This window comes from Papilio polytes, unplaced genomic scaffold (assembly GCF_000836215.1).
Source record: "Papilio polytes unplaced genomic scaffold, Ppol_1.0 DF823621.1, whole genome shotgun sequence".
Lineage (NCBI taxonomy): Eukaryota > Metazoa > Arthropoda > Insecta > Lepidoptera > Papilionidae > Papilio > Papilio polytes.
In genome coordinates, this window is record NW_013525583.1 from 185,365 (window position 1) to 201,332 (window position 15,968).

Here is a 15,968-nt window from a genome sequence, read left to right on the forward strand (position 1 = left end):
CCAACCGATTTCCTTGCTGACCTCGAAGAAACGAGGCCATCAAGGAAATCGGTTCATACGACTGCTGTATGGATCTTCTGTCTTGATATTGAAGATTTCGACTCTCAGGAATCTTCAATGATGATTTCCGCTGATGAACGATGTGGAGTTGACACAACAAACAAACAAACCGATTTCTTTGACGTCATCAAGGAAATCGGTTCATACGACTGCTGTATGGATCTTCAGTCTTGATATTGGAGATATTGACACTCAGGAATCTTCAATTGTGATTTCAGCCGATGAACGAAGAGGATTTAACACAACAAACATACTAACCGATCTCCTTGCTGATCACAAAGAAACGAGACCATCAAGCAGATCGGTTTATACGGCTGGTGTATAGATCTTCAGTCTTGTTATTGCATATTTCGCCTCTCAGGAATCTTCAATGATATTTTCTGCCGATGAACGAAGTCGAGATAACACAACAAACGTACCAACCGATTTCCTTGCTGACCTCGAATAAACGAGGCCATCAAGGAAATCGGTTTATACGGCTGCTGTATGGATCTTCGGTCTTGGTATTGAAGATATCGACTCTCAGGGATCTTCAATAATATTTTCTGCCGATGAACGAAGTCGAGATAACACAACAAACGTACCAACCGATTTCCTTGCTGACCTCGAAGAAACGAGGCCATCAAGGAGATCGGTTTATACGGCTGCTGTATGGCTCTTCAGTCTTGGTATTGAAGATTTCGACTCTCAGGAATTTTCAATGATGATTTCCGGCGATGAACGATGTGGAGTTGATACAACAAACGAACAAACCGATTTCTTTAAGGTCATCAAGGAAATCGGTTCATACGACTGCTGTATGGATCTTCAGTCTTGGTATTGAAGATTTCGACTCTTAGGAATCTTCAATGATGTTATCCGCTGATGAACGATGTGGAGTTGATACAACAAACAAACAAACCAATTTCTTTATGGTTATCAAGGAAATCGGTTCATACGACTGCTGTATGGATCTTCAGTCTTGATATTGAAGATTTCGACTCTCAGGAATCTTTATTGATGTTTGCCGTCGAAGAACTGAGTGGAGTTAATACAACAAGCAGACAATCCTATTTCTTTGTGGTCGTCCAGAAAATCGCTTCTTAAGGCTACTGTACGGATCTTTAGGTTATATCGAATAGTTCTTTAATGACGGTTTCAACACAAAGTACCCACTTTACTAAGAAGTTCAAGGCGAAACAAAGATAAAATATGTATATAAATAAGCCTAACATAAACGACAGTTCTTTTGTATAACTAAACACGCGGTGTTTTAGAGTTGACTCTTGATGACTGTAGAACATAATACATAGACGTCGATTTTCTTGAATCTTCCATGATTTTTATATTTATGAAAAAGAGGGTTGTTAAGAAAAGAAATATCCCGTTAATGTTGTACAGCAGTCATCACAGCAGGGCAGAAGTGTGATTTTACATACCCATAAACGGTCGGACTTGGGCTTTTCCCAAACTGGAAATTGGGAAAGTCCTTCGCCCAAACGTTTTTAAGTAGTGTCATCTCTGATTTCTTCATAAATAGTACTGTAATAGTACGTAATATACTCAAATCACAATCGACAATCATAAACCCAAAAACAAGCACGGTTACTTTTTAATTACCAGAAAAATATTTGAACATATACAGGATGTTAATTATGTTGTAAATATTTGTTTTATCGAATACTGATAAAGTTAATTACCAATTAAAGTTGAAAAGAAAATCCCATAAAAACGTGAACACAAAAGTGTTATAAATTTTTTCTTAAAAAAGAATTAATTTATATGACGAACAGAGTCACCGCTCTCCGACATACTCGTATATGATATATGAGTAGTGAAAATGGGTTTTGTAAAATTCACTCTCTGTACGTCCAAAGTGAGGGGGTCCAACGTTATTTCAGAGAGACGTTTTTCATTCGACAAAAATAATTAATAACCGGTGTAAACAATAAGCGGTGATAAAACCCTACGCGGACGAAGTCCTTCTGTAAAATTATTTGAAAATTGAGATATAAACTTTTGAGAATAAATAATTAACATCTTTTGTTTTTTTTAAATGACGTAAATTTGTAAAAAGCGTGGTCTAAGTTCATATTCACATGTTTTTGAGCGACTTCCCAAAAGAAGGAGGTACTCAATTCGTCTGTATGATTTTTTTTTATGTGTTAAGACATAACTCCATCGCCAGTGGACCGATTATGAATTTTTTTTATCCGAAAGGTAGTGCTTGCATATTGGTCATATTTTTTGTTTCATTTTTGAAGTCAAATATTACGTCGTCGTCACGTAGTTTAGGTCCAAATCGCGTGATGAAATTTGGGGTATTTTTTGCTTTCTTTGATTACGTAGCCTAAACTATGAGACTTACATAAAAATGATGTGTGGAAGAATTGTAGCCCTTTAAATTTGCTAACTTAAAGTATCGCGATAGCATATATCTGTCTATTAAAGTTTTCGCGCAATTACCTCTTTTTTATTAAAATATCGATTGAAATCCACTTACAACGCTATTACTCTTGTTCAATATGAATCCTTATCCAAATAAAGATGTCCATCATCGAGAGAATATAATGTAGATTATAAATGCTCTTTGAACTATATAATTCCGATGAATAGTTTAGGAGATATCATAAAAACAAAATTACGAGTCGCAGAAAAAAATACCAATTTGTAACTTGCTTTCTTGGCTTACGTAGCCTTAAGTATAAGACCTACATAAAAATGATGTATCAAAGAATTGTAGCTCATTCAATTAGCTAAATTAAATTACATGATAGCATATATCTATCTCTTAAGGATGTCGCACAATAACCGTTTGTTTTACGATAACCGTCAAATAAATGCAATCGACTTCATTTAAAACGCTTTTATTCTTGTTTGGTACTAGCTGTTCCCATGCGACTTCATACGCATGACATTATAAAGATTTCATTTTATTTTTCACATTTGTCAAATGTCAAAATGACATGACATGATGCCAAACCATGGCCACCTTGCTTCCTTGATGTTGGAAACAACATATGGTCTTTTTCCCACCTTAAGGTTTTATCCAAAATATTTACCCCTAAGTTTAACAGCGTGATAATATATAGCCACGACGTAAGTGTAGGGCTTTTTATTAAAAAAAAAAGGGTAATTCGAAAATATGCTGTGATTACTCACACCTTAGGCAACAAAGAAGTGTGTGTTTACGCTTTATTATATTATTGTAATATAAATTAATCCTTATACAATTAAATATGTTTTCAGGTTAGAGTATTAAATGTAGATTATAATTGCCTTTTACAGTATGTAATTCTAACCAATAATCTAAAAGTCATCAAATTATTAACTCACGCGTCCGCACATAATTGAGTAAATAATAGCAACTATGCATTAGTTCTTTACTTAATATCTTTGCTAACTGATTTAGATAATTCATTCTTTGTTTGAAAGCTAGTGATTATCAAATTGTGAAGTTTAGATTCACTAAAAATCGAGAGATAAATATTTTTTTAATATAAAAACAAAACCATTACCAAACAAATTATTCCAAAAACATAATATTCTCAAAAAAAGTACACCAAGAAGTAACAAAATAATTCATTGAATTACTTAAACCTCCCATATTGTAGGAATGCAAATGGGGTATACAATTCACACGATGTTTTAATGAAAAAAATGGTTAATGTGCGGCAACGTTAATAGATAGATATATGCTATCGCAGACCTTAATTTAATAAATTTAAAGGGCTACAATTCTTCCATACAGCATTTGTGTGAATGTCTTATAAACTATAAGACATTCACACAAATGCTGTAAGCAAAGAAAGCAGCAAAAACCCCAAGTTTCGTCACGCGATTTTGAGCTAACTATTTAACTACGCCGTAGTCTTTGACTCCAAAAATTCAACAAAAAAATGAGACCCACCTGCAAGTACTACCTTTATGATAAAGGAAGAATTTTCAAAATCGGTGTAACAAGGGCCGGAGTTAGGCCATACATAATAAAAAAAACATACAGACGAATTGAGTACCTCCTTCTTTTGGGAAGTCGGTCAAAAAGAATTTTCAAAATCGCTCCACCAGGCGTAAAGATATGACGTAACAAACATAAAAATCATACATATACAGACGAACTGAGTACCTTTTCTTTTAGGAAGTCGGTAGAAAATTAGCTTATTATAATTCTGTCATATGTTCTATCACAGTTAGTAATTGTTATATCAGAGTTGTATATATTTAACAGGACAGAAAATATATCAGATAATATAAGCAGAACTGACAATGCACAGCCACAATTAAAATTATCTTTTGCGAATTTCAGTAATATTTCGACCATTAAACTATAGACTGACTAAAATAATGGCGCCTTTATTGATCGCGCACTAGCCATGGACGTTTATTGAATTTACCGCTAAAATTAAGCAAACAAAAAGTATTTCTTTTCAAATGGCAACACTGATCAGTTGTGCGAACATTTCAGCTGGCATACCAACTGTTTTCACAGCCGACATCCATTTTGGTTGCGACCATAACTGTTGTTAGTTACGCGTTATTTGGTGTCCGAAATCGTAATTCATTAAAAAAATCGCGATGCAAGTTAAATAACCACACTTAAGATCTTATTTTGTGTCAGGTTCACGTCGTTGTTGCAATTGATATTATTTAGTGATGTTATATTATTTACATTTAGGGACATTATCAATAGTAATACATTAATTTTGTACTATATCCAAAATGTCAATGACATTCTAACTAAAAGAAATACCTGTTTCCATAACTGGGTATTATTCAAGCTCGTACACCCAATCGTGGACAGTGTCCATAAAGTGATGTTGCTTATTTTTTCTCATGTATCATACGTCTGTACTTGTATATTTGAACACACTACTGTACTGGGATTGAAGTTATCTCTTTGTATCCTAACTCAACATTGCCTTCAGCCAATGGATGTTGCGGTCTTCAGGCCTTTAAAAGTATCGTGGCAGAATCATGCGAAGAGTTGGTAAATAGAAAATCCTAAACCAACATTCAAAAGAGAGCATTATGCTTCAAACTTTGAGGCAGCTTTGGGAAATATTGGAACAATAACGATAAGAAACGGATTCGAAAAAGTGGACTTCTTCCCTTTGGTCTAGAATATGTCGACATGAACGAAACAAGTTCACAAAAATCAAACAAAAAATGGGACCCACCTGCAAGCATTACCTTTCGGATAACAAAAGAATTATCAAAATCGGTCTACTAACGGCGGAGTTATGCCGTAACACACTTAAAAAAAACACGGACGACTTGAGTACCTCCTTCTTCTAGCAAGTCGGTCAAAAATCGTGCAACTGTTTTTATAGTGATGTCCGTTAATGCTTGTTTATTATTGAATAATACCCATAATTGGGGGTCCAAGACTAGATTATTATTACTGTCCATTGTTGTCTAAATAGGGATGGTGTTTATTTGCAATATTTTATTGTACTTAACTGAAATTAAACAACACTTATTGAGAAAAGGGCTTTTTATTTTCCTCCCGATCCCAAAGAGTACATATTGAAAAATGAAGAAATTATAAAGCAAAAATTTTAAAAAGACGCTTATTCTATACATCACTGGTGACTTTAACTTAGAATGATATCAGCAAAGAGTACTATAATACGAGTATATACAGAAAAAGACGCGACAGTCATGAAATATTTGTTATCATAGCCAGCGCCATCTATCTTTCAACCCTATACACTAAATATTTACAATGTCCGTATCCGTATACATAAAGATTTTACCTCGTCATACTTATCAAGTACGGTAGTTCATTAATCATTTTATTTTCAAATTGCATTTGTATATATTATGCCCTTCGAAATTAAAATGATTTAAGACACTGCCGCAGTTTACACATCGTTGTTATTATAACCTGCGTGGGAACAAGGTGGATTTAACAAAAAAAACAACACTCACTCTCTTTTCCTTTTTATTTGGAAATATTTATATCTACCATAATACATTAAGGCCATAGCTTTTATTTCCACATCACCGTATATAGAAAAGCCTCCGTATCGCACATACAACAAGCGGCCTTCACACAAAACCTTATACAGAAAAAGTGTCCATATCGCACATTAAATAAGCGTCTTTCCGCACAATACTTAAACAGTACTAACGTCCATATCGCGCGTATCTTTTTCGCACAAAACTTTAAAACCGCAGAAGCCAGAAGGAAATCACACACGAGATACACAAGACTTTATATTCAAGATGGACAAAGCAATGAATTTTTAAACTTTATATTTCATTTTACTGTTTCACTTTTTAAACCAAAACCATCAATTTATATCATTTTATTACAATTCGTAAAATTTTATTAAATTTTTATATAAATTTTCAATGTGACAATGTCTCTCGTTAACTTTTTAACCTAAAAAATTAAAAAAAATCAACTAAAAAGGTTGACATTGACACACCTACATTTTACCACGTAGTGACATCTATGTCATTCTGAGGAACTAATTTCATTCAACATTCAATGGGGACCAGGGTAGTTCAATAGATGTAGCTGCAATTCTCACCTATGTCAAATGTATGGAGTGTCCCGGCCCTGGATATCAGGGGAGACACGGGCAAACTAAATGATTAAAAAATGTCCTATGTATTTTTGCCCAATCTCGTGGAGTGGAGATGGCGACTGAAGTTTGTAACCGGCTAACTGCATTAAATAGCTACCATACTCTTTGTTGCTATAGTGTGTCTAAACAATTTAGATTAGTTTGACAATTCACTTCAAATTTAGTAGAGATGGGTTATGTAAAATTACTCACGAATCTTATCGATTTTCGATTTTTATTCTTATAGAAGTTGGAATCGATAGATTTATAGTTATAACATATACATTTTAAAAAAAACACTGTTTCCTCAAATTAATAATGACGGTAACAAATAATGAGAGTAAATAAATGTTTATTGCTACTACTGCCGTACGTAATCGAATTGGATTTCGATATTATTTCTGTCATCGCTAAATTCTCTACATTATAATCAATACTAGAATTGTCCTATAAATTAGTTAATACGAAAATAATAATTTTAGTTGAGTTCGATAATTATTTAAACCGAATATCGATAGTTCAAAATTGTTCGCTATGCGTGTTTGTTTCGTCTCTACGATACCTGTCTATTAAGTACAGCATTTACCTTCATACAAATATACATACAAATGTAATTCGATACTTCATATGCGTCATTTATCATACTAATCAATCTTATTGAGACAAACTATAATTTAAGTATACCTCAATTGACCTTTAAACAAAAGTCAGTGTATTTTATAGTTTGTCTAATTTTATAAAATGTAGTAGGGATGGGTTCTGTATAATCAAAGAGATTCAATACAGATATAGAGTAGGCATAGTTGACACTTCACTAGAAACATTATTCACATAATCTCACTAACTATTGATAGATATTCAAAACCATAATTTTATTTTTAAGACACTTTAGTTTATAACAAAAGATGGAGCAGCTCAAGATTACTTTGTAAAATATTTTATCACATGTCAAAACAAAATCACAAGGTGGCACTAAACTTGGCAATTGATACCTTTCAGAGAAAGCAATAGTGAAAAAATGTTGTTCACTATGCCTAGTCTGGGTACGCGGCAGTGCACCCGCCGAGACCAGCACGGCCAAACACACTTTTGAAATACCTGTAACTCCCTTGTGGATAGAGATAGCAGGTTGAAATTCAAACATCAATAGACATACCGGAATTCAATATTGCCAAAATATCTTTTAATTATACCTAGTAGTTTACAAATTATAGCTAGTTAAAATCTTCGCTTTTTTTACACAAATGCGTATTTTATCATAATTTAAAGACACTTCCAATGGTGCTACAAACTTGAAAATTAGCATTTTGTCACCGCTGTTTTTAGTTGTTGTTCAGTCTTCACGCGGCGTAAAAAGTGCGCCCGTACTATTGATCACTTAGACTCTAAATTCCTTACAATTTTTGACGCCTATAAGATTACAAGCGGTGCTTACGAAGAGAAGTATTCAAGATTCATTTCAGTATTTGGCCGTAACACTCATTGGTTAAAATTCTGTAGCATTGACAAATTCCATTGTAAAAGAATTCTAGCCTGTTCACACGATACAAAAATCTAAAATATAGATTTTTAATGCGGTAACTTTAGATCGCAATCCCAGATCAGGATGACGACACTTAAGTTCAAAAGCTTTATTGTTATACGATTAGACAGTAAACGAATGGCTATTAGTACAAATACACCTATGTTCACTTTTTTATACAATAAGGTAGTAAACAAGCAAGCGGCCAACTAAATCGGTCAAAATGGCGAAACGGCCGCTGCCCATAGACATCCTCAGTTGCAGTGCGTTGCCTACCCAAAATAAGAAAAGTTCCAATATTAACGTTTTACTGTTACGAGCCGCGCATTACTGAAAGTGTCTGGGCGGCTGTTTACCCCATCAAAAATGTCTGCCTTCTTGCAGGGGGTATTGTTATAAAGGCCCAAACATTACAAAAGTAAATTTTAGTCAAATTTTTGGAAACTTTAAATCGTCTGTCTTCGAAAACGGCCCACGGAAATTTCCAGTATTTATTTAGTAATTCTAACAGTGTTCTTCAACACATATGTGAAAATAAGTGAACTTAGGTGTATTTTTTACCAACTTCAGCGCGTTATAGCCCATAACTGTCCCATTAGACAGGACAACTAAAAGGCCATTCGGTTACATCACAAACGAGTACTATCAAATTGTATAACAATTATCTCTAACTTAAATGTCGTCATTCGTCTGTTCCTTTGGTAATTCCAGGTCCCTCGCAATACACCTGACGAAAATCAACGTTGCCTAGTACTAAGTTAGTAATTACTAAGAAAGAAATTTACGAAATTCCTGTCCTAAGAATTCAGTTGGGGTCCAATGTTAGTACTTTTTTTTTTATAACATAAGGTGGCAAACGAGCAAGCGGCCACCTCAATCCGCCAAAATGGCGAAGCGACCGCTGCCCATAGACATCCGCAATTGCAGATGCGTTGCCTACCCTTATCCGACGGAGGAGGAGACGCACATAAAGAGGATATTTCCCCTTCCTATGCATATCCTCCACCGTCAAATCCACTTCCTCTTCCCATCCTCTTCTTGTAAGAAAAGGGTGGTAAAGAGAAAGGGACTAAAATTAGGCCTCCGGCACTACACTCATCAGACGAAACACGGAATTGCTTTCATTTCACGCCTCTCTTCTGTGTGGTCGTGGTATTACACCGGGCGTGCCGGCCCATTCGTGCTAAGGTGTTAAAGTGGGCACTACCACTGTTAAAGTATGGAGCATTGTTATTACTTACTTAGTATTGGCTTAAGCCGTCTTAAAAACAACTGAAAATTAATTGTTATATGTTTTAAGCTTCTTTCAAATTTATCATGTAAATAAAAAAAAGTATACGTGAGTAAGCCGTAAATAATTAATTATAAAATGTCTCACGAAAGTTTAAATAATTTAATCATCATGAAAAGGTTGAAAAAAGGGGCGAACGCAAGTTTTGATTTTTTAAACTCCACGCGGACGAAGTCGCGGACAACTACTAATATATAGAACGACAAAGACATCTGTCCCTGTGAGCCAAGTCAAACTAAATTATGACAGCTCACTATCCACCTCTCTCCACTTTAAAAAAGATCACAAAATCCATTTTATACTGTTGTATTATAGCTGTTATGTTGTATTTATTTCTTTTGTATCATTTTCTATACCCATATAAGTATTTCACCAACCAAAAGCACTAACGAACGTATTTATTGATTGGTATAAAAAAGGGTCGACGCACCGGGTTTTCGTCTTCCAAATAACACTATCATCTGTCATCTCAGTCATCACTCCCTTCTTGATCATGTCACCTTTCACGCGATCCATCCATCTCTTTCTATGTCTACTACTACCGATGTACCCCTCCACATTCATAACTAACATCCTTCTTAATACAGTAGAACCTCGGTAACTTAAAAACCTCCATAACTTCCAAAAATTGTATGTCCCCTTCCCATCAGAGCCCAAAACCTCTACAACTTAAAATACGCAACCTCTTTAATTTAAATAAGTAATCTCTGTTTGGCCCTCAGTAACTTGACAGTGGTAGTGCCCGCTTTAACATCTTAGCACGAATGGGCCGGCACGCCCGGTGTAATACCACGATCACACAGAAGACAGGCGTGAAATGGAACCAATGCCGTGTTTCGTCTGATGAGTGAGGTGCCGGAGGCCTAATTTAAGTCCCTTTCTCTTTACCACCCTTTTCTTATAAGAAGAGGTTGGGAAGAGGAAGTGAATTTGACGGCGGAGGAGATGCATAGGAAGGGGAAATATCCTCTTTATCTGCGTCTCCTCCTCCGTCCTATAAGGGTAGGCAACGCATCTGCAATTGCGGATGTCTATGGGCAGCGGTCGCTTCGCCATTTTGGCGGTTTAAGGTGGCCGCTTGCTCGTTTGCCACCTTATGTTATAAAAAAAAAAAATTCCACAATAGAACATAAAATACTTTGTCATTGAGTTATTTTGAACGAGTGTGCAAAACAAAAGTTTTCGGTATTTATTGCTTGCACGATCTTTTATAGAGCAATATAACAACATAAAAGATAATGTATTCTCCTCTCTACTTGTCATCTACACTATTATAATAAAGCGTGAACACACACAATCACAACATATTTTCAAATAACTCCTCTATACTAATATTATAAAGAGGAAAACATTGTATTTATGTATTTTTAAATGTATTGAAATAACTTAAAAACTACTGGGCCGATTTAAAAAAAAATTTCACCATCAGAAAGGTAATTTATCTGTGACATAGGCTATATTTTATCATTACTAAAGTTTAGGAATTATTAATAAACAGCGTGTTTCTGAACGCCGGCGTTAAAAATTCACTAAACTTTAACTTTTCTTGGCTTACGCTGCCTAAACCGTTAGAGGTATATTAAAATGATGTACGAAAGAAATGTAGATCTCATAAAGTTCTACAGCAAAGTCCTCGATAGCGTATATCTATTTTTAACTGTTCTTACAATAACCACTTTTATGTTTACAAAGTGAATTAAAAACCGCACGCTATTTGCGGCGTTCTTTTATTGGTTTCAATATTAATCCTTATCCAAATAAATGCGTTTCTTATCAGGAGAATTTAATGTAGAATAAAATTGTCTTTACAGTATAAATAGGGCTAATAGTTTAGAAGAAATCGCGAACACAAACAATAAGGGAACCGAAAAATCAACTTACAAGCTACCGAGCTTAGAAATTTGGCATCTTGCATCGGTAGATTTCTGTTATTACTAAGTTAATACTTTTGTTAATAGATTGAAAAAAGGGCGAACGTAAGTTTTGGACATTAAAATTTCACGCGGACGAAGTCGCGGGCAAAAGCTAGTTTTTTTAATAAAAAGCCCTACACTTACGTCACGCTTTAGACTATACATTTTACGCCGTTAAACATAGGGGTAAAATTTTTGGATAAAAATAAAAACCCTAATGTGGGAAAGAGATCATAAGTTGTTGCCAACATCAAGGAAGCAGGGTTTCCATGGTTTGACATCATGTCATGTCATTTTGACATTTGCAATTGATGTTTTGACAAATGTGAACAATAACATAAAAAAAATTATAATTTTATGCGGATGAAGTCGCATGAGAACAGCTAGTTGAAAATAAAATCGATTTAGAAACCGTGGATTGTTTAAAACAAAAGAAAATCACACACTTTTTTAAGTAGACACTAAACCTGCAATGTGCAATGTTAACACTTATATATGACTATTTAAATTTCACTGCCAATCCTTCTCGGGTATTCGAGTAAAAATAGGAACAAGGGTACATACATACATATGTATATACCTGCCTCTATATTAACCTATCCCTAATATAGATAACTTAAAACCTCAAGAACTTGAAATTTTGTGTTTCCCTTGGACTTTAACTTATCGAGGTTCTACTGTACATGCCATTCATCCCTTCTCATAACATGCCCTTCCCATGCTTTTACTTCCTAATTTCTGGCCCTGATTTCATTCCTAATTTCAACCCCTAAGGCTACTCTCAAATTTCCGATAATATAATCATTTCACAGTTTTGCCACATGTATTCTCTTTTCATCCACCCCTTTTACTGCCTAAATTATGCAACTCCCATACAAAATGTTAATAACTTTGACCCAATGAACATACAAGCACTGTCAGAATCAAATTAATAGATTTTAATTGCAAAATTCTTAAAACAATATCTTGTGCCTTTGTTATGTAATTGTTGGAGAAAAAAAAAAAAACAAATCGCAATCTTTTATTTTTTTAAATAATTTATTTTAACACTGTTCCATTATAAAAACATTAATATCTAGGAAGAAGTATTTTGCAAAATAAAATTAAAAGTTTTTAGATAGAACAATTATTCTTGACTAGAAAAAGAGGGAAAAAAATAAACAACAATTGAAATAATAAAACAAGTTATAATTACATTCAACTACAACAACAATAAATTCTAAACTACATACAACATTCATTTTCGACCTACATATTTAATATGCCTACCTTTAGCGATAAGCTGGTCATTTTCTTTGTTGCGAATCTGCACCTCGAGGAAAGCAATCTTGTTCCCCACCTTCTTGGCGACAGCTTCTATCTCCAACTTGTCGCCTTCCGAAACCGTAGCCATGTAGCTAAAATAAAAATAAATCATTACAGACTAGCCTTTGCCTTGGTCTTATAACTTGGTCCGGGAGGAATTATAAAAACAAAAGTGAGTGGCCTATGCCTTCTTCCAGGCTATGTTACATCTATACCAAATTTCATCGAGATCCGTTCAGCTGTTTAGGCTATAAACACTAACAAACATCCATCCATCCATCTAAACTTTCGAATTTATAATATTATATAGTATAGTATGAAGTAGGATAATGCTCTGAATTTTAACTTAATATCTATGTTATTATTATTTGATTACGGAAGACTGTTAATAAATTCAAGATGGACGTCCCAAAATGGCGGCTATAGTAGGATTTAATTTTTTATCCCGGATAAACTGAAAAACTATTAAACCGGTAAATGCGAGCAAACTTTTCCAAATTGCTAATAATTTAAATATAGGTAGTTCCACACAAATTGTGTATGTTGTAACTTAAAGACTTTTTCTTCACCGCATCGTTCACTTTGAAATATATTAATTGCTTAACAAATCTCCACGATCATGAAGTATCATAAAAAAGTAGCTGTAGAAATTCAAATATACCCTACCTAACACTCAGGTCGACGGAGAGTCCACGTCCGACTGATTTATCGTTGGCCAGCAGGGCAAAGGTTGACAAAGTATCAACCATGTGAGCGATGAACCCTCCATGCAGGGTTCCGCCCTCGTTCAGATGTTCAGAACCAACTTCGAGCTCCGATATCACCAAACCATCGCTACAAGACACCAACTTGACCTAAGAATGAAATAATGCACATTAAAAAGCATATCTAAATATACATGAGTGTTACTATTAACTGAAATATTTAAACTAAACAATTTCATACAAATATTTCTTTTACATTCAAGAACAAATTGCACTATAACTTAGGTTCGGGACAGGGTGTGGCTTGTTTCATTTTCTCCAAGAACAACTTGTACTACCACTAAATATATTTCTTTCTTATCCTGACTAAATACCAATGAAATCTGTGCTTTAGCCAAAGCCCAGTTTACATATTGTCAGTAAAGTAGGCCAGTTGCGCTCAAAATAAATGCTGGTATAACACTGGCATAATGTAAACTCTAATTGGCACTAGTGAGCTCTTACAATCAATGCCAGGCCTGTACTGTCCTATGATACTAGACATATGTTGGTATTCTCAGAATGAAATGAAATAAATATGTGCTTCCTAACAAATTCGACATTTCTACTTTTAACCATTCTGCCAGCTCCCTTTGCATAGGTTTTAAGTGATTTCTAAACTACACTTTAACTTAATTAGCTTTGAAACATATTGCGCCGTATCATTGTCAACTGCCACGCCCTTTTTTCAATATTGATTTTATTGTTCATACATTTTTTATTCTTGTGAAATTCAAGGAAAAAGACTTGATATGCATCATTTTACTGTGATTCTCCTGTTAAAGCCTCCATACAAATTTATATTGCTATCTCATATTCTTCAAAGAGAATGTGTGGAAAGACAATATATTCATACAGGTACTTTGCTAGCAGGTTCCCACGGGGGGTTTTAGGTTTTGGAAGTAGCAGTTTGTTTTATCCTCTTGTACACTCCCTTCAACTGAACAATGGGATTTCAGTAAATTACCGCAGATGAAATCAGTACAAGGTAAAGGTTTATAACAGGGTATTTTGTCTTTTCTTTGTGAAAATGAAAGGAAGACAGCAAAAGATCTAAACATGTTTGATTTGATCTCTACTGTTTCAAGTATTGACCGCTCCGATAGACATTTACAATTTGCCGATCACTTACAAGTCTATAAATGTGGATTGCGGGGAAGTTTTTCTATACTCAAACAGTATTTCTTTGCAAAACAACCTAGCTAAATACAGTCATGAGTTCTTAGTCGTTGAACCAATAAACCAAATCTTGTATGTAGTCTTCTTCAATTGAAAATATTTATACTAACTCACTTTACCTACACTAGTATAACAAACAGCCACTTAAGGGCCACACCCTTTGTCTTTAATAATACATCTTAAATATATTTAAATAATCTCACAGCAAAATATGATTTGCCAATACAAATAATTGAGATAGTATTTAGAGTAACTAATTGCAGTAGCTTAAACATAAATCACTTACTCATGAACAAAAGGATTTTCAAAATGGAGGTTCATGATGCAGCCACACCCTTTAATTGTTAGTGCACCCCCATCTTCTAATTGAGTACTTTTAATTTTAATTTATAGATTATACAACTAGTGATTCTTATTAGAAAGCAAAACTTATATGAAACACCTTTTTAGGAACATTTATAACACAAAGACATTCAAAGTGGACATTGCGCTTGTCCGAGAATATAGAAAATCAATAACGGCACAGGGCATCTATGTATATCTAGGTAACATCTAGGTATCATGATTGATTTTGGTACCTAAAGTTGCACAATTCTACACGAAAGATTCCAATAAAGTTATATCGTTGAATTATACACTATTTTAAACATATTTTAGTGTAATAATGAAACAAAGACTTAGATGATAGATTAATACGTACATTACGAAGGTTTCGATCGAAGCGTTTCGAATTCACCACCGTTTTCACGAACAGTTCGGTAATCTTTGCCATCTTGCTACACATTTTGATTACAATTTAACGCAATTAAAAGATGGAACTCAACACTTTGTGTACCACAAAGGGAGACAACCGGAACTATAGAATCGCAACCGCCCTCCGAAGGCTGGAGCGAAATGGGAAAGTATTGATTGAATTTATAAAGGGGATGGGGAACTTGCTACAGATTTTAAGAACTAGCAACAAGTGCAGAATATAGATTATACAATTTGAAATAGTTAAGTGTAATTGCCTGAATAAACTGGTTAAGATTAATATTTGTTTATATTCTTATTTTCAATATCTATGTATAAAACATTATTGTTTACAAATAAATTTATCCGGCTCTAGCTAGGCGGATGAGAGTGGCGCTGGTATCGCGTTATGTCTGTCAAAAGAGAAGCGCCTATTTTTTTACTAGTGTTGGACCCAAACTGTTTATTACCAGAAATCAAAACCTTTCGGCCTTGCTCTGTTTCAGCCGAAACCTAAACTTCAAAAAACACGTTTAAGATTACAATTATGTATTGAAACATAGTGTACTTTTAACATTTGTTGCATATACAGACTTCTTAAAATATGAATCAAAAGCGTTGTAATTTATGTTTCACGATTTTGTACAAAGTTAAGTATATTAAACAATT

General features: G+C 34.3%; 1 protein-coding gene across 2 annotated transcripts in view; it reads right to left on the bottom strand.

Annotated features, from left to right (window-relative positions):
• The window catches only part of LOC106104509 (acyl-coenzyme A thioesterase 13-like), a 21,715-nt gene extending 6,015 nt beyond the window's left edge, over nt 1-15,700 (bottom strand). The window contains exons 1-3 of one of the 2 annotated variants that reach the window (XM_013284586.1): nt 15,268-15,700; nt 13,312-13,499; nt 12,610-12,737 (exon numbers count right to left, since the gene is read on the bottom strand). In XM_013284586.1, coding sequence (XP_013140040.1) covers nt 12,610-12,737; nt 13,312-13,499; nt 15,268-15,351 — 400 coding nt within the window. In that variant the 5' untranslated portion in view covers nt 15,352-15,700. Of the gene's footprint in view, nt 1-12,507; nt 12,738-13,311; nt 13,500-15,267 lie in introns of those variants that run through there. The other variant, XM_013284587.1, reaches the window with a different exon arrangement.
• Between the last annotated feature and the right edge of the window lie 268 nt (nt 15,701-15,968).